This window comes from Orbicella faveolata, unplaced genomic scaffold (genome assembly GCF_042242905.1).
Source record: "Orbicella faveolata isolate gen_17 unplaced genomic scaffold, um_ofav_v1 contig_24, whole genome shotgun sequence".
NCBI lineage: Eukaryota > Metazoa > Cnidaria > Anthozoa > Scleractinia > Merulinidae > Orbicella > Orbicella faveolata.
Window position 1 is genome coordinate 16,197,501 of NW_028301552.1, and position 23,673 is coordinate 16,221,173.

The 23,673-nt window shown below is 40.1% G+C and overlaps 3 protein-coding genes and 3 pseudogenes across 7 annotated transcripts in view; 5 read left to right on the forward strand and 1 right to left on the reverse strand.

The window, feature by feature from the left end:
* LOC149110610 (uncharacterized) overlaps positions 1-16,903 on the forward strand; it is a 65,722-nt gene extending 48,819 nt beyond the window's left edge. For 4 of the 5 annotated variants that reach the window (XM_089292557.1, XM_089292559.1, XM_089292558.1 and 1 more), the window contains exon 3: positions 1-1,147. This exon is cut by the window's left edge and continues 2,778 nt beyond it. In XM_089292557.1, the coding sequence (XP_089148683.1) occupies positions 1-622 (622 nt within the window). In that variant the 3' untranslated portion in view covers positions 623-1,147. Of the gene's footprint in view, positions 1,148-13,782 lie in introns of those variants that run through there. The other variant, XM_089292561.1, reaches the window with a different exon arrangement.
* LOC149110614 (uncharacterized) lies at positions 2,332-3,733 on the forward strand (annotated as a pseudogene).
* LOC149110615 (uncharacterized) lies at positions 5,193-5,976 on the forward strand (annotated as a pseudogene).
* LOC149110616 (uncharacterized) lies at positions 5,994-8,401 on the forward strand (annotated as a pseudogene).
* On the reverse strand, positions 9,231-10,513 carry LOC149110617 (uncharacterized). Its single transcript, XM_089292546.1, has one exon. It carries the CDS (start codon positions 10,506-10,508, stop codon positions 9,231-9,233), a length of 1,278 nt encoding a protein of 425 aa, XP_089148672.1. The 5' UTR covers positions 10,509-10,513.
* On the forward strand, positions 15,629-17,175 carry LOC149110618 (uncharacterized). The gene is made up of 3 exons (XM_089292308.1): positions 15,629-15,691; positions 15,897-15,954; positions 16,916-17,175. The coding sequence occupies exons 1-3, from the start codon at positions 15,629-15,631 to the stop codon at positions 17,152-17,154; spliced, it is 360 nt and encodes a 119-aa protein (XP_089148434.1). The 3' UTR covers positions 17,155-17,175.
* Positions 17,176-23,673: the final 6,498 nt, after the last annotated feature.

The following is a 23,673-nucleotide window of genomic DNA, read 5'->3' on the forward strand; positions in this document are numbered from 1 at the left end:
GAAACTGCAAAACACTTTGTCAATGAAGATAGCACTAAAGAATCAAACATCAAACTCATTCTCAAGTCTTATGCGATCACGATTGATTAACGAGTGCAAGCCACGCTACCTAAATACTCAAGGGTTTGAAAACTGGCGTCAGGTTGACATGGATTTAAAGAAACTTGAATTGCATTTTAAAGGAAAAATTCACCCAGTTGGGGTCAGCTTACTTGAGCCACTGACAGAATATGACAAGAAGATAGTGCTAGAAAGCTACCAAGTGCCACACCAAGGAAATCCTGTGCAAACTTTATGGGAATTAAAAGGCATTAAATGGCCTTCAGAAACCCCTGAACCTCTGCAATATAAACCCGTAGACTCGCTGCTTAGCTTTACTTTTAGCGAATCTTATTCAACTGGCACAGAACTCCAACCATTAACAGTCAAAGACGAAGAGGAACAACTGGCCGCTGCACTGAAGGAAAGCAGCTTGTACTTGCGTGGTACGCAAACTAAACCCAGCGCGACTATCACCCGAGCAACACTTTCCACGAGTGAAGGAAATGATGACAATGAGCGAACTAAACTTAACGATGCTGCAAATGCTCTACTAAATTTGTCTGAACTAAGCTCAAATTAAATAGTCTTTGTTTCAAAATACGGTGCGATTCAGCAGGAGACGAACTGTCTGGCTGTCAATTACCTGCTTGAACCATGTTGTGCTTTTAAAGAGTACATATTTTACTGCTCTTGAAATTTTTAAGTTAATGCATTTAAAATTCCGATACTAAGAAAGATAAACATTTTTTCCTTGGAAAAGAGTAATTCCATGTTGTATTTTTCTGTTTATAAGGTCTACAGCCGACAAAGATAACAAAATACTGAAAGTAAACAAACATGCACGCGCTGCCCCTTCAGCGATTCTCAGTTACAAATGGACTAGAACAAAACATTGAAAGTTTTAATATTGTTCAAGAAACGTAAATTGTAACTTACATTAACCATTGTTGAAGTTGTACAGTTTTGTACAAATGTTACTTTACGCGACATGCTTGCTGCAATAATAGTAAATGTAAACTGAAACTTTCATCAGACAAATGAATAAAAACTTGTGTTGTTTTTATATCAGATCAACAGGTTCTTTAGTTAACAAGGTAATTCGATTCAGTACAGAGTGAATAAAATTTAACTGACATAGCTACAAGATAAAGCTATAAAAACCAAACATGTCCTCAGTAGTTATGAGTTCCAACGCTTCAAAGATTGCAACATGAACGTTTTCACGCAATAGGCATCAAAATTCCTCCTTTAAAACAGTTTTCAATTTGGTCTAGATAGCAGCAGACATGTAAAGATTTTAAGGAAAACGACCAATTTTTTAAGTTTGCAAGACATGTTTCGACAGAGCTTCTGTCATCTTCAGTTGAATGAATGATTACAAAGCAAGTTGAATAATAAGTAGGCAAAAATGCTAATTAAGACAAATAGTAACAACAGAACGTGAAAAGGTGTAAGTTAAAAGGATAATTTTAGATTTACATGGTGTAATTGCTGATTGAGGGAAGGTAGTTCTTTTTGAATATGAATAGCCTCCTTTATCTTGAGTTGAAAGCTGGTAGTGGCGTGATCTAAAATATGAAAGCAGTCTATTGAACACAATGAGCGACAACGTTCAGAATTCTGAAGATGTTTGAAGATGTGAGAGGCCCTATCAACGGCTAAGTGCTCACGTACGCGTGTGGAAAAATGTCGGGAGGTTTCGCCGACATAACAGGCATTACAGCCCGCACATGTAAACTTATAAACCACATGTGAACGAAGCCCGTCGGGGATAGGGTCTTTCACACCAAAAAGGTTACCTATCTTGAAGGAAGAAAAAACTAATTTGATGTCTAAATCATTACAATAGCGCTTGATTAAGTGTCGAATCTTCTTCTGAGTGATGACAGAAAAATGGCCTATGTATGGCAGCTTAAAGTAAAATGTGGGCGAGGTGGTAAGGGGGTAGCCCTGGGGACAATGACTGCTATGGGTCCCAGTGATGTAACGGTTAACCACTTTTTCAATTAAATGGGCAGGGAAAAGGTTCTTTTTGAGAATTTCAGTAAGCTTGGTTATATCCTCGTGTAACCCCAACCAAGTGTTGTTGATCTTGTAGGCCCTGTCAACAAGAGTCCTAATGATTTTGGGCCTAACTCAACTCCGCCATTTCGCCCCATCGTGTCTTCTATTGGAACTTACAATTATAACCTGGCCAAATATCTATGCAATCTTTTGGCGCCGCACATCCCAACTGAACACTGTGCTACAGACACTTTTACTTTTGTACAGGACATTCAACCTTCATCTATGTTTGGTAAATTTATGGTTTCCTTCGATGTGGAAAGTCTCTTTACTAACATACCTCTTGAGGAATGTATTGATCTGGCGGTCAATTACATTTCTGAGGGCAATCCTGACCTTAAGTTAAGTAAACCTGAACTTAGAAGCCTTTTCACTGTAGCCACTGCCCAGACCCATTTCTTATTTAATGGTTCTTTCTATGACCAAATCGATGGTGTGGCCATGGGGTCTCCCCTTGCTCCCGTATTAGCCAATCTTTTTATGGGGCATCATGAAGAACTATGGTTGGAAAATTTTCAATGCTCCAAAATTTTATTTTATCGTAGGTATGTTGACGACACTTTTTGTTTATTTCACTCGGAGCACGATGCTCTTATATTTTTGGACTACATTAACTCTAGGCAGCCCAACATAAGGTTTACTATGGAAAAAGAACTTAATCGCAAATTACCCTTTCTAGATGTTCTTATTGATAATAGTGACACTAATTCCTTCCTAACTAGGGTTTACCGTAAGAAAACCTTTACTGGGTTATTAACTAATTAGTTTAGCTTCACCTCGTACTCATACAAAGTAGGTCTCATTAGGACTCTTGTTGACAGGGCCTACAAGATCAACAACACTTGGTTGGGGTTACACGAGGATATAACCAAGCTTACTGAAATTCTCAAAAAGAACCTTTTCCCTGCCCATTTAATTGAAAAAGTGGTTAACCGTTACATCACTGGGACCCATAGCAGTCATTGTCCCCGGGGCTACCCCCTTACCACCTCGCCCACGTTTTACTTTAAGCTGCCATACATAGGCCATTTTTCTGTCATCACTCAGAAGAAGATTCGACACTTAATCAAGCGCTATTGTAATGATTTAGACATCAAATTAGTTTTTTCTTCGTTCAAGATAGGTAACCTTTTTGGTGTGAAAGACCCTATCCCCGACGGGCTTCGTTCACATGTGGTTTATAAGTTTACATGTGCGGGCTGTAATGCCTGTTATGTCGGCGAAACCTCCCGACATTTTTCCACACGCGTACGTGAGCACTTAGCCGTTGATAGGGCCTCTCACATCTTCAAACATCTTCAGAATTCTGAACGTTGTCGCTCATTGTGTTCAATAGACTGCTTTCATATTTTAGATCACGCCACTACCAGCTTTCAACTCAAGATAAAGGAGGCTATTCATATTCAAAAAGAACTACCTTCCCTCAATCAGCAATTACACCATGTAAATCTAAAATTATCCTTTTAACTTACACCTTTTCACGTTCTGTTGTTACTATTTGTCTTAATTAGCATTTTTGCCTACTTATTATTCAACTTGCTTTGTAATCATTCATTCAACTGAAGATGACAGAAGCTCTGTCGAAACATGTCTTGCAAACTTAAAAAATTGGTCGTTTTCCTTAAAAGTTTTCAATTTATTGAAAACGAATTCTGCGACATTGAATTCTGGTGAAAGGGATGGAGTGTAAATGATTTATGCTCCCATGTGCAATAGCCATCTTTGCAAAATGTCCCCAGTATCGAAACGATGTGTGGCGCAATTGTCAAGAATGATATAATCACCAAATTCAATTGCTGGATTACTGAGTGTGGTTGTGGCTTGGCCAGCTTGAGTGAAGAAATTGAGAAAATCTGTAGAATCCGACGTGCCCTCCACAGTGTTTGCATACAGTACTCCTTCCAGTCCACACAACAAGCTAAGCGTTACATTTGCTCCTTTTTTATTTCCAGAAATTATTTCAACCGCTATTTCCCTTTTGAGAGAATTTCCATAAGCGGGGTTTCCTGTCCCACTATGAATGCCAACCTCATCGAAAAATTTAAGTTTTTCTGGTGGCAAAGCACTCAAAGTATTTAGAAACTGTTGACAGTAAACTGTGTTCGCAGGGGTAAATTTTTCCACAGATGCCTTCGTCAGTCGTTTTCGAGTGTAAGGTCCTTCTTGCAGCTTATTCCTGATAACATTTCCGATCGCTGTCAAGGATGTTCCGCTGTCTAAAGTACTGTAGTTTTCAAGAACATCTTTAACCGATTTATAGGGAAGGGAAGGCTTCTCCTGTTTGAGAAATTCCATCAGTTCTATGTCCTCAGGCTTGAGGTGTGACAGATTACCTGATAGTTTCTTCGAAGGCAAATGGTCACCCGTAGCGCACAAATTTTGCCATAACTTTGAAACAAATTGAGTTGACACTCTGAAGCGGTTAGCAACATCGGGAAACTTTCCTGGAAAGAACCCTGAGGCTGGATCTCCGCCTTCCGCCATAATGGAGTCGAGAACACTTCCTCTCAAACTTTCATCGATTGATTTTCCTCGGTAGTAACTTCACCCTTTGCTGTTTACGGAGAACGCCATTCTTTGACTCACTCTATCGCGCCCTTAGGAATGTGACCATGTGAGTTCGTGTTTTTGGTTTGAAAAACAAAGCCACGTGACCTAAGTTGTTGACGTTTAGCGCCAAAATCAACTGTCACGCGTATCTTTCAGTTCGCGGTCTACCTGTTTCAGTAGTAAGACTTCCAACTACTCCAAAACACTGGGGGTCTCGTGAACCTTATTACCAAAGAAGTGTGCAGGAGATAAGCTGAAAACTCAACTCTAGACGAAACTTACCCATGAATATTCGGCCTTTCAAAAAAAGACAAAATTACCTTTTGCAAGCTCTAGCAATAGAGTGCGCCAAGCTGTAACAATAACAGTAGTCCGATAACAAACAGTCGAGTGACCTCTATTCTTGGTTTTCAGCTGACGTCATAAGCTTATGCAAATTAGGTTTCTGCCATGTTGGTGCCCATGCGAGGTGTTATGGAAATCTATGGCATTTCTAAGCACTCGTGTTCAAAGTCTTCAAATAATTCATCTTTCTAATGGATATTTCCCAAGAAAGCGACCCAAAATCACAAGATGAGATACCAGTGTTTTCATCCTACGTAAAAAACCTCGAAAGTCACATCTGAGAGCGGTATTTGAAGAAATTTTCTGTGGTTGGCGTAGATCCAGCGGCCATATCGAGCAAACAGTTCAGCTCCGAATGTTTGCCTGCTATAGAAGTCTCGGACTTGCTTTCCTATTTAGTTTTGGAGACAAGCTATTACACAGACAAGCAGTTTAAGGCCATCAAAAGTTTGGAGGCGTACAACCAGATGGTCTCTGGTTTCGTTGTGTCAGTTCAAGGGAAAGAAATCGCGGGAAAGATTGTTGTTGTGGCCAAGGTGAGACATTCGCAGCAAATGAACAATCCTCTTGAGAACATTTGGATCATTGTAGAAAAGGACGGCACCATTATCTCTGCGCATTGCTTAGGCTGAAAGGCAGGACTGGCTGAATCCTGTTCCCATGTAGCAAGCGTGATGTTTTACATCGAAGCTGTGACACGGATTCAAGGAAAACTCGCCTGTACTCAAGCGAAATGCACGTGGATTTTACCAACATATGTCAACGAAGTACCATATACAAAGGTAAGGGACAGACTTTTCATCAGCAAAAAAACTCAAAAGCGCGCTGGAACAGAAAATCGAGACATCACATCAAAATACTGGGGAAGGAAGTAAAATCTTAGAAGAACGGTGTGATCAAACATTTGTATCTAATGCAACTCCATCAGATGGGGAAATGCAGCAAGTCTATGCCAAACTAAAATTGATGCCATAAAGGCATATAAAGCATCCATGAAAGCACGTCATGTGAACTTCAAAGTCAAGAAGTGTGGGTTATTCATCAACAAAGAGAATGCATTCCTTCTTGCCACCCCTGATTTTCTTGTGTCATGTGACTGTTGTGGCAGTGGATGTGGGGAAGTTAAATGTCCAATAGTCATCATTGATGGCAACTTTGATGACTATGTTCAACATAAACATTCTTGCCTGGAAAAAGTAAATGAGAATTTACAGCTGAAAAAGAGCCACAGCTACTACTATCAAGTACAGCAGCAGCTTTTTTCAGTTCCAAATCTTCAGTATGATGACTTTGTGGTGTATGCCATTGATAAGGCAAAAAACAGTCACTTATTTGTGCAGCGTATATATCCAGATGTTCAGCAGTGGAACTTTGTTTTGCCTAAACTGGAAACATTCTGGAGAATATGCATTCTCCCAGAGATTTTGGGATGGTGGTACACCTGAAGGTGCATAGTACCACCTACATTACCAAGCAAGGATGCCATTTGTTTTTGTCGAACAGAAAGAGATGAGGACAGCATTTTGTGTAGTAACAAGGACTGCCCTTATCAGAGGTTTCACCCATCGTGTCTCATCTCCATGGCAATGCCAAAGACCTGGTACTGCCCTCACTGTTGCAGACTTCCTCAGTTCAAGAGGAAAAGGAATACCAGAAAATCCCCATGACCTACTGTTGTGTCAGATCATGCAGCGATGAAATGTGACAGCATTTGTATTTGCAAGGCAAAGCCTACCCCCACAGACAAGTTAGTTGAGTGCCATGAAGAAAGCTGCACAAATGGAAAGTACTTCCACCTTACTTGTCTTGATTTGAAGTGACTGCCAAACAATCACAGAACAACCTGGAAATGCCCTGCATGCAAAAAGATTGCTCCTGCCCAAGCTAACAACACCTCTACCACTTGTTCTTCTTTGTCAGATTCCTCCAGTAGTGAGAATGAAAGTGATGTCATTATTATGAAAGTCACCCAGGGTGAAACTGATAAGACCAGTGCATTGGCAAATCTAACAGACTACCATTTTGATTTAATTTGTTAATCCTACTGGATGGATAGACTGCGATATCATCCAACAAGCTAATGTTTTATTACAGCTTGAGAATCCAGCAATCGCAGGTTTTCAGCGACCGACACTTGGCCCTGTTAGAAATTTTGATGTTGTTAGTGGTGAATTGGTTCAAATTTTGCACACTGGGAACGATCACTGGGTGTGTATTAGCTCAATTGGATGTGTGCCTGGATATGTAAATCTTTTTGATAGCCTCTATCATGACTCAGTCATAATTGAAGAAGTAGAGGAACAAACAAATGATTTATTAGGGGGATGTTTAATTGCTCTGGACCCGAAGCCAGTGCAGCAACAACAAAAAATGGCAGTGACTGTGGGGTTTTTGCAGTTGCATTTGCTACCTGTTTGGTCTTTGGAGTAGACCCCACATTTATAAATTTTGATGCACAAGGTATGAGACCTCATTTGGCAACATGTTTAAGAAATGGCAGAATCAGCTTGTTTCCTTCATTTTAAAAACATGTTTATTTGACAACATTAAAAGGAACATGGAAAATCATCTGTAAATTTTGTATAATATAATTTTCAGATATTTCAATTTTGAATCTGAGGCTTTGATTTAAAGGAATTCAGACAAAGCCTTCACGTAGGATATCAGGCAGCTATTTGTGTGGTTCCAGAGAATATCAACACCTTCCGCATGAAAGGTTTTTCGTTTGAACCCCTCCCCCCCTCCTCCCTGCCTTCCTCAAAATGTCCAATGACCTTCCATGGGATGGGTATAGATATTTTCTGGAAACACACATTCCCACCTCCCTAGGATGTAGCATACAGGCCCTCATGTGGCTGCAGCTGTGAAAATACATATACTGCATGACAGTAAGCATGGGACACCTGTGTTTCTTTTGTAGAAGAACACACAGCCATACCATTACAGATGTAATAATCTATTGTGTTAAACAGCATGTTCAAATAATATCATTCTGTATCTTTTTCCTACAGAAATCATTATGTGTAAAATATATAGAACATTTATTTTAACAAATATTTTTTCACAGTTTTCGAAAGAACTAGGAAAATTAGAAATTGAAGTTATGTTATTTAATTCAATAAAGTTATGCTACTTGTTTACCTTGTTTGTGAAATATTCCAATTTTTTTCTTGCACTTGACAGTATAGATTGAAATCTGTTTGTAACAAACTACCTTAGCTTTTTATTACTTTTTATGCAATGCAGTATCCAAGCAAGTACATGTAACAGAGTGCGTCACCCTACAAAAAGTACCTTAGGATATCAATCAAAGCTTTTATCATAAGTTTTCCTTGTTTTGTTGTTTTTTGTTCGTTTGAAAAAGCCAAATTCAAAGAAAATGTTATACCTAATCCTAAAAGGGGAAAGGACTTTTCAAAGGGCAGAGGTCATTACCTAATTTTACAGGGGAAGTGAACCCTGTTGTAAACTGAGAATATCCAGTGGCCAGAGGGATGATATAAACAAGCTTTCATGTTTCCTTTACAAAATCATACCACATACTGTATCTACTGTAAATCCTCTATTAAGCAACCCCTCTTTAGAGGAAGAAATTTATTAAGCCACCCCTCCCCTTGCACAAAAAAAAATACATGCCTTGTTACATGAAACTTTCGCAACACCTTTATTTTGTGATTTTGAGGTTCGCAAATAATTTTTCACGACATTTAAATTTTGCAAATTTGCGAAAATTTTGCATTTTGAGTCACATTAATTTCACATTTTGGAGTGAGAAGATTTATTCTCTTGGCAATGTTATGCAAAAAGTCCTTGAATTATAAAAGGACTTTAAAAAGTTACACATTTCCAACAGCCCAGTTGCATGAATTGGTTTCACATCTTCAAAGTTAACTCCAATATTTACTGTCTTTTGGACTTGTAAACTGCTTTTCAATACACTCAGTGGTAATAAACTTATTCTTTCTTGATTGTCATGTTCACAATACTTATTTTTCGTGTCACTTAAATTTTGCGCTTTTAAAAAAATAAGGTGTCGCGAAAATTTCATGTAATTAGGTATCTTGGAAGCTTGTTGAACAAGCAAATTTGGAAGTAAAACTTTGCAGCTTTAACTCATATCAGGACCTAAGTCCTAATACCATACCCCCCCCCTATTGTATCCCTGAAATAAATTAAAAACACCCAGGTGGTTTAATAAAAGACTTAACATATCTAAATGTGAAGTTGTTCTAATCAAATGGCACAATTGGAGGACAAAAATTAACTAGAGCTGTACAAACTCTTATCATATAATCCACCAATGCAGTACACCTGTCAGAGTTTTCATGATTACATATCACGAAGTCAGTTGGCAATTTACCTTCCAGTATTGTAAACTTCCGTCTAAGCAGTCCAATGACATGTTCAACATGAATTCTAACATTTGCAATGCCTCTTGTCTCCTCCATGTCCACTGGGTCGAGCTGAAATTTACCCTTCGTGAAAGCTGGTATAACCAGTTTAGCATTTTTTAGTCCAACACTCTCAGTGATGGTGAATCCCCAGTCTGCCATCACCATGTCTCCTGGAATCAGTTTGTCCAGGAAGCCACAGTTCTCAGTTATGAATTTATCTGAGACACGACCTCCCCAGGCTTCAGACACATATGAAATAGTTCCTTGTGGTGTTATCCCTACCAGAATTTTGATTGTATTGTGATGTTTGTAACTTGAAAAGGTCTGTGCCCTGGCTAGCAAGTTTGAAGGCCTCTTGATAAATACTTCAAAGCAGTTGATCACAACAGTTGTTTTCTTTCCGAATGCATACTGGAAGCACTGGGGCATTGTTCTCCACAGTTGGTCCCTGTCTGGCCAGTACACAAAGCAAAACAACCTTGTGTCCATCGCAACAATCCAATGGGAAAATATTCTGGAAATTGTTGACACTGAAACAACAAACCGGTATGCAAGATTCTGCAACGGTGCATTTAGTCTTAGTTTCATAAGTACAATGATGAACTCTTGAAATCTGTTGAGCGACTGTGTTTGTCGTGTAACATGTGAGATGTGCTTGAAAATAGCCATTAGTACTTCCATAGGTGGTAGCCCAGTGTAAAAGCGAACTTTATCGTCAGTGTCGAAGAAATCCTTATTTGGGGCATGATATCTGCTTGACTGAAACATGTAGTCAAACTCAATGGTTTGGCACTCGGCGTCCTTAACAGTTTCTGGTTCGATTTCTTCACCTTCGCTAACTGCTATGGCTGCCAAATCAGAAGAAAAGGCCTTATTCTCTTTGTTTCGATTTCCCTCTTCTTCTATCGAAGTACTTGGCTGACTAAAGTCGATCTGAGCAACGGGAAGGCTGCTTTCCACAAGCTTTCGACGTTTTTCTGCCGCTTCACATTCTTGTTTGACCGCAAGTTGCTGTCGCTTCTTTGCCCTTTCAGCTCTCTCTGCATTCGCATCATGGCCTAATTTAGGGCGATGATCTTTCTTGCCAAGTTGCAATGTGGGCACCCAATCCATGTCATGCTTATGCCAGTATGGAGCTGGCTTCCCAGACACAAAATGCTTGCCACATACCCGTTCGCTGTTAAGCATGGCTTTTGATTCTGTCTCCGCGACTGATCGCTTTTATCCATTTTTTTCTCCGCTCTGTAGTCAGTTCTTCAAATTCTCCTTTGTTGGTTACCACTGAAGGTAATCGATAAAATCCAATCTGTTTATCTCGGTCACTTCTACTACCACGTCCAAAAGCAATGCAAAGAACCATTTCAAGCTTCACTTTCTCACTGTGATCTCACTATTGAGCGCGTTTGTTTGGGCACCAACATCGTGGATAGCAACCGTCGTCAAGGCGGAGTTCATGTGGATGAAAACCAAGAACAGGAAACCTCGCTGAACCGTAACGCAAATGACAACCGGCTAACTTAGAAATTGGCAACAATGTCAATTTGAAAAAATGGACCGGTTAGGTACTTGGAGAAATTTTGTCTAAAAAAAAAATTGGTTCAGCTTACTTTGGCGTATTTTAGTACTCGCTCTGCAAGAGTCCAGCGATATTTAAGCAACAGAGATTGTAACGGAGAGTGCGAACAACAGTTATTACGAAGTTGCAAAAAAAGCAAGAAAAATTTGGGCATTGGGTGGCCAGCCAGTTTGGAAAAGGCGGGAAAGTAAATGCTGGCCACCCGTCTCGGTCCATAAACATGCAAAAACAGGACTTGGCTAATATCCAGCCATTTTGACCTCACACTTGGTCAACAACCCCTAAATATTACAAACAAGGCAATGACAAAAGCAAAACAAAAAACTGTTTGCACTATGTAAGAGACAAATAACAAAAACTCATCATAGGTTTACAATAGCATAATAATCCAAGAGCCAGTCTTGACATGTTAATCCTAGACTGGATCTCTGAGCAGAGTCAAAGAACTCGAAATCTTACGGCAGACAAGATCTTATTGAACAAATGAAGAAGCTAGTCATAAAAGGGGATAAGTGACGATTTTGGTTGCTTTTCTTTTTTCTGGCTCCAAATTAGCTGAATTTTTGCATGTGGTCTTCAATGTAATAGAAAAACGTGGTTCTGTATTTTTGTCGCTGGTTTTTGCTTTGTTTTCGAGTTAAAACGTAGGCAAAAAACTTGGGTTTTCCTAGCCATGTCTTTAGGAGTTTATTTGTTGAACAGCAAACAGGCAGACTGTTTATAGTGTATGAAGTCAAAACCAAATCCCACAGCATATAGATCGGAAATCTGGGAACGGATTGTTTACACTGGTTATTGTGACGTGAACACAACACGTGAATCGATCGAGCGTCAAACAAAATGCTATCAAACAAAAAAGAGATGTGCCGCATTAGAGCTCTGTCAACTAATATCTTAAGCATTGTTTTAAAGTACCTTGTATGCCTACCTGGTGGTTGAGAGGCATCATAAAGCCTCGATAAACCTGTAAGTCATCAGCACGTTTTAAAGAATCAACATGTGTTCTGAAGCTTTGAAGGCAGCTGATGTACCGAAATCGTGTTATCGGCGTTCGAAGTCAGGTCGAGCCAGGTAGCAAAGTCCAAGAGCAGTTCTTGCCCAAGAAAAATACCCTCTGGTGAGTTGTGGCCCATTTGCCAAGCGTTGCTAGCGTCAAAGTTTGGAAAGCGAGAACTGGTTTTAGACTTATAAAATTTGTCTTGTATCGACCACCATGTTTTCCCGCGCATGAGGTGTAAAGACCCTTCCTGGCGTGCATTGCGATTACGTTCTGTGGACGTTTCTCGAACTGGTAACTAGATTTAAACATAATAATGGCCAGCAAGTGGCGATCGATTGTAACAGATCTGTGATCCAGTTTTCATTGATTTTATTTCAAATCAGCATGATTTGTAGTGTTCTGAGCTTCTGGGATCAGGGGACATGCAGATGTATGGAGACCCGTACGTTGCGCAGAAGGGTTAATCTGTTAATCTGTCAGCCCTATTAATAGAGCGTTTTCACGTGGAGTCATCAAATTCTTAAATCCAAAACTAAACAGCCACCAAAGTTGTTATCCTCATCAGGCATAAGAGGTACCAGCGCATTTTGAACTTGGAAGTTATGGCAGTGCGTGACATAAAGCTACGATCGCGTTTGTCAAAAACTATGTTTTATCTGGTGATTTTTTAGCCATTGAAGACGTTGCCGTATTTGGAAAAGTTCTTATTGAAATGTTTATTTGTTTCATTTTATTTTTATTTACGCCTTTTTTTGACCTGAAATCAACACTTTTGAGCTTATACGTTGCGTGAAATTGACATTTTGCTACTTTCTAAGTGAGATCAAAGTCCCTGCAGTTGCGGTGGGCCAATCCTCTGTTATGATAAACCGAGGCCAGTCTTCGACTTATAACAAAGGCTTGGCTTGGTTATTATAACAAAGGATCGGCTCTGTTTATCATAACAAAGGCCCGGCTTCGTTTATTTGCAGCCTTGGCGGGAAAAGGGCGTTAGGTATTTTAATCAAAAGTGAACTTTGTCGAAAACACTCCAAATTCCGCATAGAGTTTTGTTTAGGTATGTTTAGCAATGTCCCGTAGTTTTTCCGCTAAACTTTGCTTCGTTTTCAGGATATTGCATATGCAAAAAACCACTCGGTTTTCCTAGCGGCATCTTTATAAAGCGAAGCAAAAACCAGCAGCAAAAATACAGGAACACGTTTTTCTATTACATTGAAGACCACATGCAAAAATTCAGCTAATTTGGAGCAAGAAAAAAGAAAAGCAACCAAAATTGTCACCTATCCCCTTTTATGACTAGCTTCTTCAAATTATTTTTGTACGGGTTATAACCTTAGATGAAGGTTAAACTAAATATACAATGAACTCACCACTTTAAAACGTTTTTCAAAGTTTTACAGATGTTTCTTCTGAAGTGAGTGAATAAAATACCTGAGTAAAATGGTTGGCTAACGCTTGCACTCATGTACTCTTCCACCACGACACAATATGGCCGACTGTTCATGTCCTGGTCTGAAAGTAAAATGCGTGTGCAAGCTCTTATGGGATTTCTGGCCACTGGCGCTCTTGATTGCTCGAAGTTAAAAAAAATCTCGTGTTAAAACGTCATTTTTGTGCCTTTTGTTGGAGACTAGTGAAGGTTTTCAGTACACTTGCAAGATTTTGAACAATCCTTAGCTAACACCGTTGTTGATATTAGTTATGTTACACTCGGGTAGAATGCTACAGTTAATTTTGATGAAACGATACACAATCAAAGAAACCAAACAATGCAAACCACTCATAAAAGATTCCATTTTCTTTGTTTTCAGGGAAATGGTGTCGCGTTGAAAGGTTTCATGTTCCTGAGAAATATGTCCAGGCTATTTTGGCAGATATGGCGAATGCTTTTATCAACAGTGCAAGAGAAAAGAAGCATTTTCTCCCCCCTGTGTGGAGAGAAAAAGCTAAAGTGTATCACTACAGGGACTGAAGTCGATGATGTGATTTCTGCTCTTGGCCAGCAAAGTGCTGAACCTTTAAGTGCACCTAACCCCCAAATTTTTTTTCGCGAAAACGAATCTAAATGTTATTTGAAATACTTCTGCGAAAAAAATTTTGGATTTGGTTAAATCCTCAATTTTCTGTGCCCCAATGAAATCTCGAAAATAGCCCCAAAACACTGCCATTTGTTTCACGACCGAGTTTGAGGAGAATGGGTCTAGCGGCTGTTGTGACGTCTACCCAGGAAGGTCGAATATCTCACGTCCTCTCATTTCCTTTAGGATGGTGCATTACACATTCAAAAACTGTGCAGAAATGCCTTCCAGAAGTGCTAATGGCTTTTGCAGCAGTATCTCAGATCTAGAACAACATATACTGTACAATTTACTGGTGATGATCGGTCAATGGAACAATAAAGACATAAACAATGGTTGATTTTGTCAAACCGAAACAAGCGAACTGAGTCTGTGAGAAACATTGAAGAACTCTCACTGGAATTTGTTCCGCAGACTTTCAGACGCTATTTTCAAAATTTTCTGCTTAAAGCCAACTAGCAATTTGTCGAAATACTATCGACAACCTATATCTTCCAGTCCTGCACTATTTATCACACAGCCGGCAAAGTTGTGTGATCAATCAAGAAGCGTTACGACCAAATATACTAATGTGTAAATAGGTCGCAACTGTATGCCGCCAACCTGCACTTATTTCTCTTTCCATTTAGATAAAAGTTGAAGATTAATCCTTTAGAATTACATGATAACAAAATTGTTACACTGACAGAGTTTTTCAAAGGTTTGGAAATCAGTAGTGCGACAAACATTCTATACATTAGTGTCGAAAATATGACCGCGTAACATCAGCGGACCGCTTAGGGAACACATCCTTTTTGCTTATCTGATGAACTTCACCGCAAACTTTGAAAAAAATTTACCCTGGTTACTTGGAGTTACGACTTAAAACGTGTGGCAATGTGAAATCGGTAATTGTATGAAATGTTTCCTTCCGCCTTGCTTCCTGTAGCTTCAAAAATACAGGTCCAAACAATTCTATGATTTTCAGTGTTTTGGAGGTCATCAAGTCTCGAAAACTGCAACACTTACGTCGCTCTTGTATACATGAAGCATTCCAGAAAGTAAAACACAAACTGGGTTTAATAGCACAACCATACCTTGACAAAATACATTCTTGCTAAGGACAAATGTAAACGGGTTATAAACACACATGGGAGTCTTGTGTTTAGGTGATGAAATTACCATCCAAAGCAGTCCTTCAGTTTTCTTTCCTGCTTTTCGTTTGCTGGCTCCTCCACTTCGTATCTAGTGGACTAGTCGACCACCCATCTTAAGTGATCATGACCACTTTTAGAGCTAAGATTTGTAAATTTTCTTTTGTTTTTAACCTCCAGACAGTAAGCAATTACTTGACAGATTCTGATAGAACAGAAATTGGATAATAAGGTCTTGCAATGTTATCGCATTCCTGGGTAGTACTAGAGATGGAAATTTTCTCAATGCGAAGTAGCAGCCGTTTTTTCCCCCAAAATTGACTTTTCACAGGGATAAGACATTTAAAACATGGTTAAGTCTCTGCAGTTTTGACCCAATATGCTAAGCTCTCATAAGTGACAACCACCTGGACTTGACATTTTGGGTGCTCGCTTACAATTGCAAGATGTTCGACATAGTTGGTACTGAGTTGTGTATGTATAGTTTGCAACGGGATAAAAATGTGAAGGTCAGCGTTTTAACTCTAGGTTAAGCATGAATTGTAAGTGTGGCTTCCAAAGGGCATAACTTATTAATAACTGGCCAGGCTGGAACTGGAAAATCTACCGTAGTTGAAGAGATCATTGCAAATCGGAGTGCTGCTGGTTTGAAGGTTGTGGTCTGTTAAAGCGGAATTGCGTGTATTGTTTATAATTCCGTGGTTGCATCTACAGTGCATTCCAACTGTGGCCTTGGCGTTGCTGACCTGCCTCGGAAGCAACTTGTTGAGAGGTTGAGCATGACGAGCTTTGCCCAAGAAAAAAATGTGTGCAAATTAGGTTAATAATAAGCCATGGGTGGATTCAACACACCCATGGCTTATGATTAATGTAACTGAAGAACTTAGTTCGCGCCTTAGTATGATTAGGTGCTACTTGGGAATTCTCAGTATTAATCTTTTCACACTTGGCAGCGCTCAATTCTTGACATAATGAAAATGTTTTCAGATAGAGCATGTGGAATTGTTGGCGCCACTCGCGTGAAGACCTTTAGTCAAGTCAAACACTCGTGCTAAATGCACAACCCATATTTCTAATATTTATTGTCAAACACTTTTTATTGATCCAAACAAAACCCAAACGAAATGAAACTAAACATGACAAAGGAAGTTCAGAAGTCTAAAAAATAAGGCGACTTTTTCATTCATTATATATTTGCGACGCTATGCTGAATGTTCACGACGATATTTATTTAGTGCGTGACCAGACAACATTTTCGTTACCAAAAACATTCATTCAGTCTCGCTGAACACAATTCAATTAGTGGCCTAAATTCTAAGAGGACTTTGAAATAACCGACCTTCAAAAGCTTAAAATACAGAGCCAAATATCGCAACTCACAAGCGACGTTTTCCTAATTACAGTCATTACATATGTGTACTTGCAATGCCACGCTGAACATTCACCACGGCTATTCATAAAAGCGAAGTCCATGTTTAATAATGTTTCCTTTAGCGCTGAAAACATGCATTAATTCTCGCAGAATACAAATCAGTTAGTGGCCTTATCGCAAATTACAATTTCAATTTACTGAAACGTCTAAAACACATAAAGCCAAATAAAGCAAGAAGAAGAAGAAGAAGCAGAAGCAGAAGGAGAAGCAGAAGCAGAAGCAGCAAAAGTAGAAGCAGCAGAAGGAGAAGCAGAAGAAGAAGAAGCAGAAGAAGTAGAAGAAGAAGCAGAGTAAGAAGAAGGAGAAGAAGCAGAAGAAGAAGAAGAAGAAGAAGAAGCAGCAGAAGAAGAAGAAGAGGAAGAAAAAGAAGAAGAAAAAAAAGAAGAAGCAGACGAAGAAGAAGCAGAAGAAGAAGAAGTAGAAGCAGCAGAAGAAGAAGCAGCAGAAGAAGAAGAAGCAGAAGAAGCAGGAGAAGCAGAAGGAGAAGAAGAAGCAGAAGAAGAACAACAACAACATGAAGCAGAAGAACAACAACAATAACAAGAACAAGAACAAGAAGAAGCAGAAGTATAAGAAGAAGCAGCAGAAGAAGAAGCAGTAGAACAAGCAGAAGAAGAAGAACAAGCAGAAGAAGAACAAACGGAAGAACAAGAACAAGTGGAAGAACAAGAGCAAGCGGACGAACAAGAGCAAGCAGAAGAACAAGAGCAAGTGGAATAACAAGAACAAGCAGAAGAACAACAACAAGCAGAAGAACAAGAACAAGTATAAGAACAAGAATGCGAACGCAAACGTGAACGAACACTAATAATAATAATCTTTGGACTCATCGAGAAACTTGCTGATACAAATGTTGATGACAAAGCTATCAGTGTATCGCTCCTCGACAAGATCCGAAAATGATGTGGTATCTAATCGCTTATTACCATGCTTCAATATTGGCTGACTAGCTGAATGATGCCAAAGGGCATCTCTCAACAGCACAGGATCTCCTGGTGAGCACATCATCTGTGATAGCCAATTGGCTTCTGCAGATACTCGACGGTAAGTGTCTGCTATCGCACAGAATCATTGCAAGATAGGTAAGGCTTTCTCAGCAAACTGTCCTATGCCTTGAACCTCAATACCACTAGGATTCTCGCCAGCTTTTCACTTATCGTGAATGATTTTGTTAGCCTTCCGGATATCACTTTCACAAGGATGCTCTGCGATAGAAAATGGGTCTGAAATGGACAGATTTCCATAAACTGGCTTTAGCTGTGCAGAGAGTGATTGTGATGCTACTTTTTGAATGAGGCAGCAACTTCAGCTCTTGTTGTGGCCTTAGCAATTGCAACTTGAAGGCTGGTTTGCTGTGATGCCATCATATTACATTCATCTTCAATAATGACAGTGGCACTGTCAGCAATTTTGGGATGGATCGTAATTAATGGAAGTGGAATCAGAGTTGCTGCGAAATGTTGTGTAAGTTAGTGTGGGGCTCTGTTCTTCTTCTGGCTGTTGATTGGTTCCAGTATCTATGTTGGCACCCTCCTCTTCATCCCCTTGTGGCTTCACTGGCTGTGCTGTTTTTGGATTTCCTTGGTCTTCAATCAAAGGAGAGTCAAGCTTTGCAGATAAAGCATCACATTTTTTGTGTCTAGGTGCTGACTGCTGTTTTTGTACCAGTTGTAGCACGTCATCAGCACTTAAATTAGCTCTGGGGTGGCAATGATGCTTGGTATCATCATGTGGCTCTCCATTGTCTAGAGAGTAATGCCGCTCCCAGTACTCATGACAGTACTCTAAAAGGCTAGATGATAGCCATCTGTCCATGATTTCAAATCATAATCTCCACTTTTCCAACCACATCCACGATAAGAAAATGTTTTCTTTCCTGGAAACCAAAAAGGTACAGTACACAATGCAGTGACTTGATGTGTGCCATTTTCAATCCTGATTGAGGCATTCTTGTTTTTTAATACTCAAATTAACAAATGGTAAACGCCATAGCATGTACTATTGAGTTATGGATGCACGCAGGAGGTTGCTAAGCACGAAAGAAGTGTAAGAGTCCCGAGGCGATAGCCGAGTGCGACTCTAGCTTCTTGAGTGCTTAGGAAACCTCCCAAGTGCATCCATAACTCAATAGTGCACGCTATGACGTTTACCATTTGTTTTATAACATAACATTGAGACATTGGAACAACAGAAGTCCTTTTATTGAGCTACATCACAAAAAAATGTGCGTGTAGTCTTACATGGCAAGAGAAAACAAGTGGGCGAAAATTCATTCATGACAACCGACTGGACACCAGTAACTTGATAAAGTTTCATCTTCACACAACTGTGAAGACAGTTTCACATTTCTGGGAGAAGGACATCGGCCATTTCTTTGGAAACAATGTCTGTCAAAAGATTTGTTTTGTAAACATTGGCACACACGTCAGCAGCGTACACCCTTGGGCAAATAGTAGACGCTGAATTAACCAATCAGTGCACACGCTTTGCTTTAGTTATGTTATAAAATAATTTATTTGAATGCAATAATCAGCTCACTTAATCAGAATGTCAACTAGATGTAAATTTCAGTTCTATTGTGCATTATCCAATTAAGTGCCAAATTAAGTTAGCATACCTAGCTAGATGCAATTCCTGGCCTCGTAGAATGAGTATCTTAAAGACAACAGCATAGTTGCATACCAGTGGGTCAGAATTTGATTCACTGAAAAATGAAAGATTTTTTTTAAGTCCCAAATAATTTTAGCAGACTGTTTGTTACTGCTTTTTACTGTGCAGCATATCAATACTTATTATATACATGTGCAGCCAGGCTTTTAGCCAGATGGGTGTCCAGGTGTCCCATGGACAGCCACTTTCTAAAGAAAATTGCTTTATTTTCCATATGTTGCCTTAAAAATTGCTCATTTGAGCAGGCCCTAGAGGACATTTCGGATGGCCGCTTCAAATTCTGGCTAAAAGCCTGTGTACAGCGGAAAAGAGGGAAGAAGACAGTCACAAGAACAGTTGTCTGATCCCTTTGTCACATATGCAGCAGAAATTTCAAATTGAGATGTTTAATAACAATAATAATAATAATAATAATAATAATAATTCCAGCATTCAGAATAATTCCAGAGCTTCAAAATAAATCCGGAGTCTAGATTAAATTTCAACCCAAAACAATTTGTTAACTATAACAACAGTAAGAATTTATTCATGTAAGGTATTAATTCCCAGTCAACAAATAAAATCACAACATTTAAAAATAGATGAATTAAGTAGCATGGTATTACCAATTCTGTTTGAAACATACAGAGATGTTAGAACAAATAACTTTCGCTGGGAAACTGTAGATAACAGGGTCAATGTTGTAAGATAGCTTTAGATAAGGCTCAAATACTCAACGCAACGTTAAACACTGTCAACACAATGTCCGACATAAGCCAACTCACATGTTTGCGAGATGTGGGGTGGCCCACAAAAACGTAAGGGACTCCACAGAGGGGTACCCACAAGTTAATATTACAACATCTCCCCTCTAACAGGATACAATGAGTCTCTGGGGCTTTTTAACTTGTTGCCCGGATCTGGTTGTAATAGGTGATCGTTCTGCATTTCTTGGTCCTGGTGATTCCATTGGTTCTGGTGCTGAGTCCTTTATAGAAGGTGATGATGGACATATTGGAGAGTCAGCACGCTGGGGACCTGAAGGAGGATCATGCAGCCGAGGTCTCATTGGATGATCATTTGGGACTGAGATTATCTGCCTTCGATTTCTTCTATAGACACACCCTCGTTCATCCTGTACTAAGTATGATCGTGGCAACACTTCTGCTTCACGCCATTCTCTATCTCTATTTGGCCGAATTCGCACCTTGTTCCCAGCTTCAAGTGGAGGCAGATCTCTACTCTGTTTGTCGTAATTCTTCTTAGAGACAAATTGACGTAGCCGCAGCGCTTTCACTACTCTATCAGGATCCACTGCCTGCGGTAATAAGAGACGTCGATGGGTTGGTATCATTGTGCGTGTGCGCCGACTCATCAGCAGCTGTGCAGGTGACACGCCGATATCTTCAAATGGAGTGTTGCGGTACTTCAACAGCCCTTCAAAGGGGTCTTTTTGGTCAGCTGCAGCCTTGTTCAAAATGCGCTTTGCTGTCTGCACTGCTCTCTCTGCTGCACCATTTGATTAGGGGTACTCTGGAGAGCTCGTGTGGCAAAAACCCCAATCTTCAGCAAATTGCTTGAACTCATGAGTGCTGTCGAATAGATTCCTGGTATTGCTGTATTGGGAACCATTATCGCTCACAACCTTATCCGGGACTCCAAACCTTGCAAATATTTTCTTCAGGTTGTTAATGACACAGGTGGCAGTGTTCTGACGCAGTAATTCAATTTAAAAGTATTTTGAATAGAAGTCAGTGACCAACAAGTATGTTTGGCCTCCATATTCAAACAAGTCAGTCCCGACTACCTGCCAAGGTAATCCAGGGATGTCATGTGGATGCAATGACTCTCTTTGTTGTCGGTTGCAGAAGGCATTACAAATTGAACAGGAGCTGACTTTGTCTTTGATCTGGGCTGTCATTGAGGGCCAGAAGACGTAATCTCTGGCAAACCTAAGGCTCTTACTTTCTCCCATATGAGCTCCATGGATTTCATCCAGCACCTCAGCCCTCAGTGGTCTTGGGACGACTATTCGGTCTGATTTAAACAGCAATCCATCCTCCACACTCAGCTCTTCCTTAAAACTCCAGTACTCTCTAGCAAGCTCATCAACCTGTTCTTTCTCAGACGGCCACCCTTTCAAGACATACTCCATCACTACTCTCGAGGTTTCGTCAATGCTGGAGGTCTCCTTAAATCTCTTCAGTGTGCTGCTTTCAAATCCAAGCTCCTCAATAAGATTGATTCCAATTACATCTTCTGGTTCACTGACTGGCTCTGTATCACTGAGAGGTGCTCTGCTAAGACAGTCTGAGATGACTTGCTGTTTTCCAGGGACATATCGCACATCAAGATCATACTTGGTAAGTTTCAATAGCATCCTTTGTAGCCTGGGGGGAGCATCATTCAGAGACTTGCGGAAGATAGACTCTAAGGGTTTGTGATCTGTCTCTACAATTACTCTGCGCCCATATACATAGGTGTGAAATTTCTGTGCGCCCCAGATGATTGCAAGCAGCTCTCTCTTGATGTTTGCATACCTTTTCTCATAGTTAGTTAGTGTTTTGGATCTGAATGCAACCGGCTTGCCGTTCTGTAGGATCACTGCACCAAGGCCTTTACTACTTGCATCTACATTTAGCACTGTTTCCTTGCTGTTGTCAAAATAAGCTAGTGCAGGTGCACTCGTGATGACTGATTTCAGATTGTTGAAGGCCTCTTGTAGTGGCTTTTCCCAAACAAATGCTGCATCTTTTTGGGTAAGTTGCGATATGGGTTCTTGTATGTCAGCCTTGTGCTTGATGAATTTGTCCAGGTAATTCACAGTTCCTAGTATGCGAAGTACACCTTCTTTGTCTTCTGGGGGTGGCATCTCATTAATGGCTCTGATCTTCTCCGGATCTGGTTTCAAACCTTCAGATGAGAACAGGTGTCCAACATAACTTACTTCTGGTACTCTAAGCTTCACCTTTTTAGGGTTGAACTTCAATCCTACCTCCCTGCTCTTGTCAAGTACTCTTCTCAATTTGTCATCAACTTCAAGCTGATCTTCATCCACTATGATTTCAACAGGAACCCCTTCAAACAGTCTGTCCATCTCCCTTTGGTAGATTTCAGGGGCTGGTGAGATACCAAAAGGGAGTCTTGTAAATCGGTATCGCCCCCACGGTGTGTTAAAAGTCAAGAGCTTGGAACTCTCCTCATCTACGGGGAGTTGCCAGTATCCACTGCATGCATCAAGTGATGTGAAACTCTTTGCACCTGAAAGTCGGTTTGCAACTTCTTCTACGGTAACCATTGGATAATGGGGTCTTTTCAGGGCCTTGTTAAGATCTGAGCATTCGGCTTGGTTCCTTGTTTGAGTTTCCAGGTCATTGATTTCATCTTCAACTAAGGTTAAAGATTGTAAAAGTTTCTGGTCATTCTTAGACAAATTATCCGGAATTACCATGCTGTCAATGTCCCTTAGAGGAAACCTTGGATAATTTAAGGCATCGTTATTTACTTGATCGAGTCTTGAAATGCAGTTAATAGATGCAGTAGCCTCAAGGTGTGATTCTGTTAGAGCAACTTGATATGACAAGAAACTGCCAACTTGAAATTTGCCAAACTTTGTTTCCACATGACCAACACCTGCCTGATCAGTCTGTTCATTAGCCATTTGAGATAGGCCCATATTGGGATCAATGTTTCTTAGTTGCTCCTTAAGATTTTGCTCGGTACCCAGATTATGGGTATTTTTCATTCTTGCATCATACACAAGCGGTTTGATACCGGACCGTGAAGTGGATTCTGCATCCTTTATTTTTCTCACTTCTACTGTCATTACTGGCTGAGGGGCAATGTTCTTTCCTCCACCCTTTTTGTGGCATTGCTGGAGTTGAGAAGTACAAGCTACGGAGGACTTTTGATCCCGTTCCTCACTCAGATCTTTAGTAGTAGTAGAAGAAAATAAAGTATACTTGCACATCTTAAACATCAGTGCCAATACGTGGTTACAAAATCCAACTTTACCTGCCACACACGAACAAGAAGCATTCACCACTTCTCCAGACAAGATACATAGGGCAATTTGCAGATTATGAGGAGGGTCGCTTTTTCTGAAACTATGGCAACACTTCCCTTTAAAGAAAAAGTATCTGGAATCACTCACACATTCAATATCTTCCAGGTATTCATCTTCTAAGAAACGCCTGGCCTTTACTAATCTGGTCGGAACGGTGTGATGATCTCCATTGGCGATCGCTTTTCCAGACTTCAAAACATGGCGATTCATCTGGAGCCACGTAAACATAGGCATCTTTTCCAGTGACGTTCCCCATCTAGAGCTAGGAAACTGTACCGATTCATTGATGTCAGGGTCAGGCTCAGATCTCGTGCCTTGCTTTTCCTTTCTATGGCTGTAGATTT

Coding starts and splice junctions, on each gene's coding strand:
- LOC149110617 (XM_089292546.1), bottom strand. CDS start 10,508: ATGGATTGGGTGCCCACATTGCAACTTGGCAAGAAAGATCATCGCCCT.
- LOC149110618 (XM_089292308.1), top strand. CDS start 15,629: ATGTTCGACATAGTTGGTACTGAGTTGTGTATGTATAGTTTGCAACGG. Junction 15,692..15,896: donor AACGGGATAAAAATGTGAAG/GTCAGCGTTTTA, acceptor TTGCATCTACAG/TGCATTCCAACTGTGGCCTT. Junction 15,955..16,915: donor CGGAAGCAACTTGTTGAGAG/GTTGAGCATGAC, acceptor AGTAAGAAGAAG/GAGAAGAAGCAGAAGAAGAA.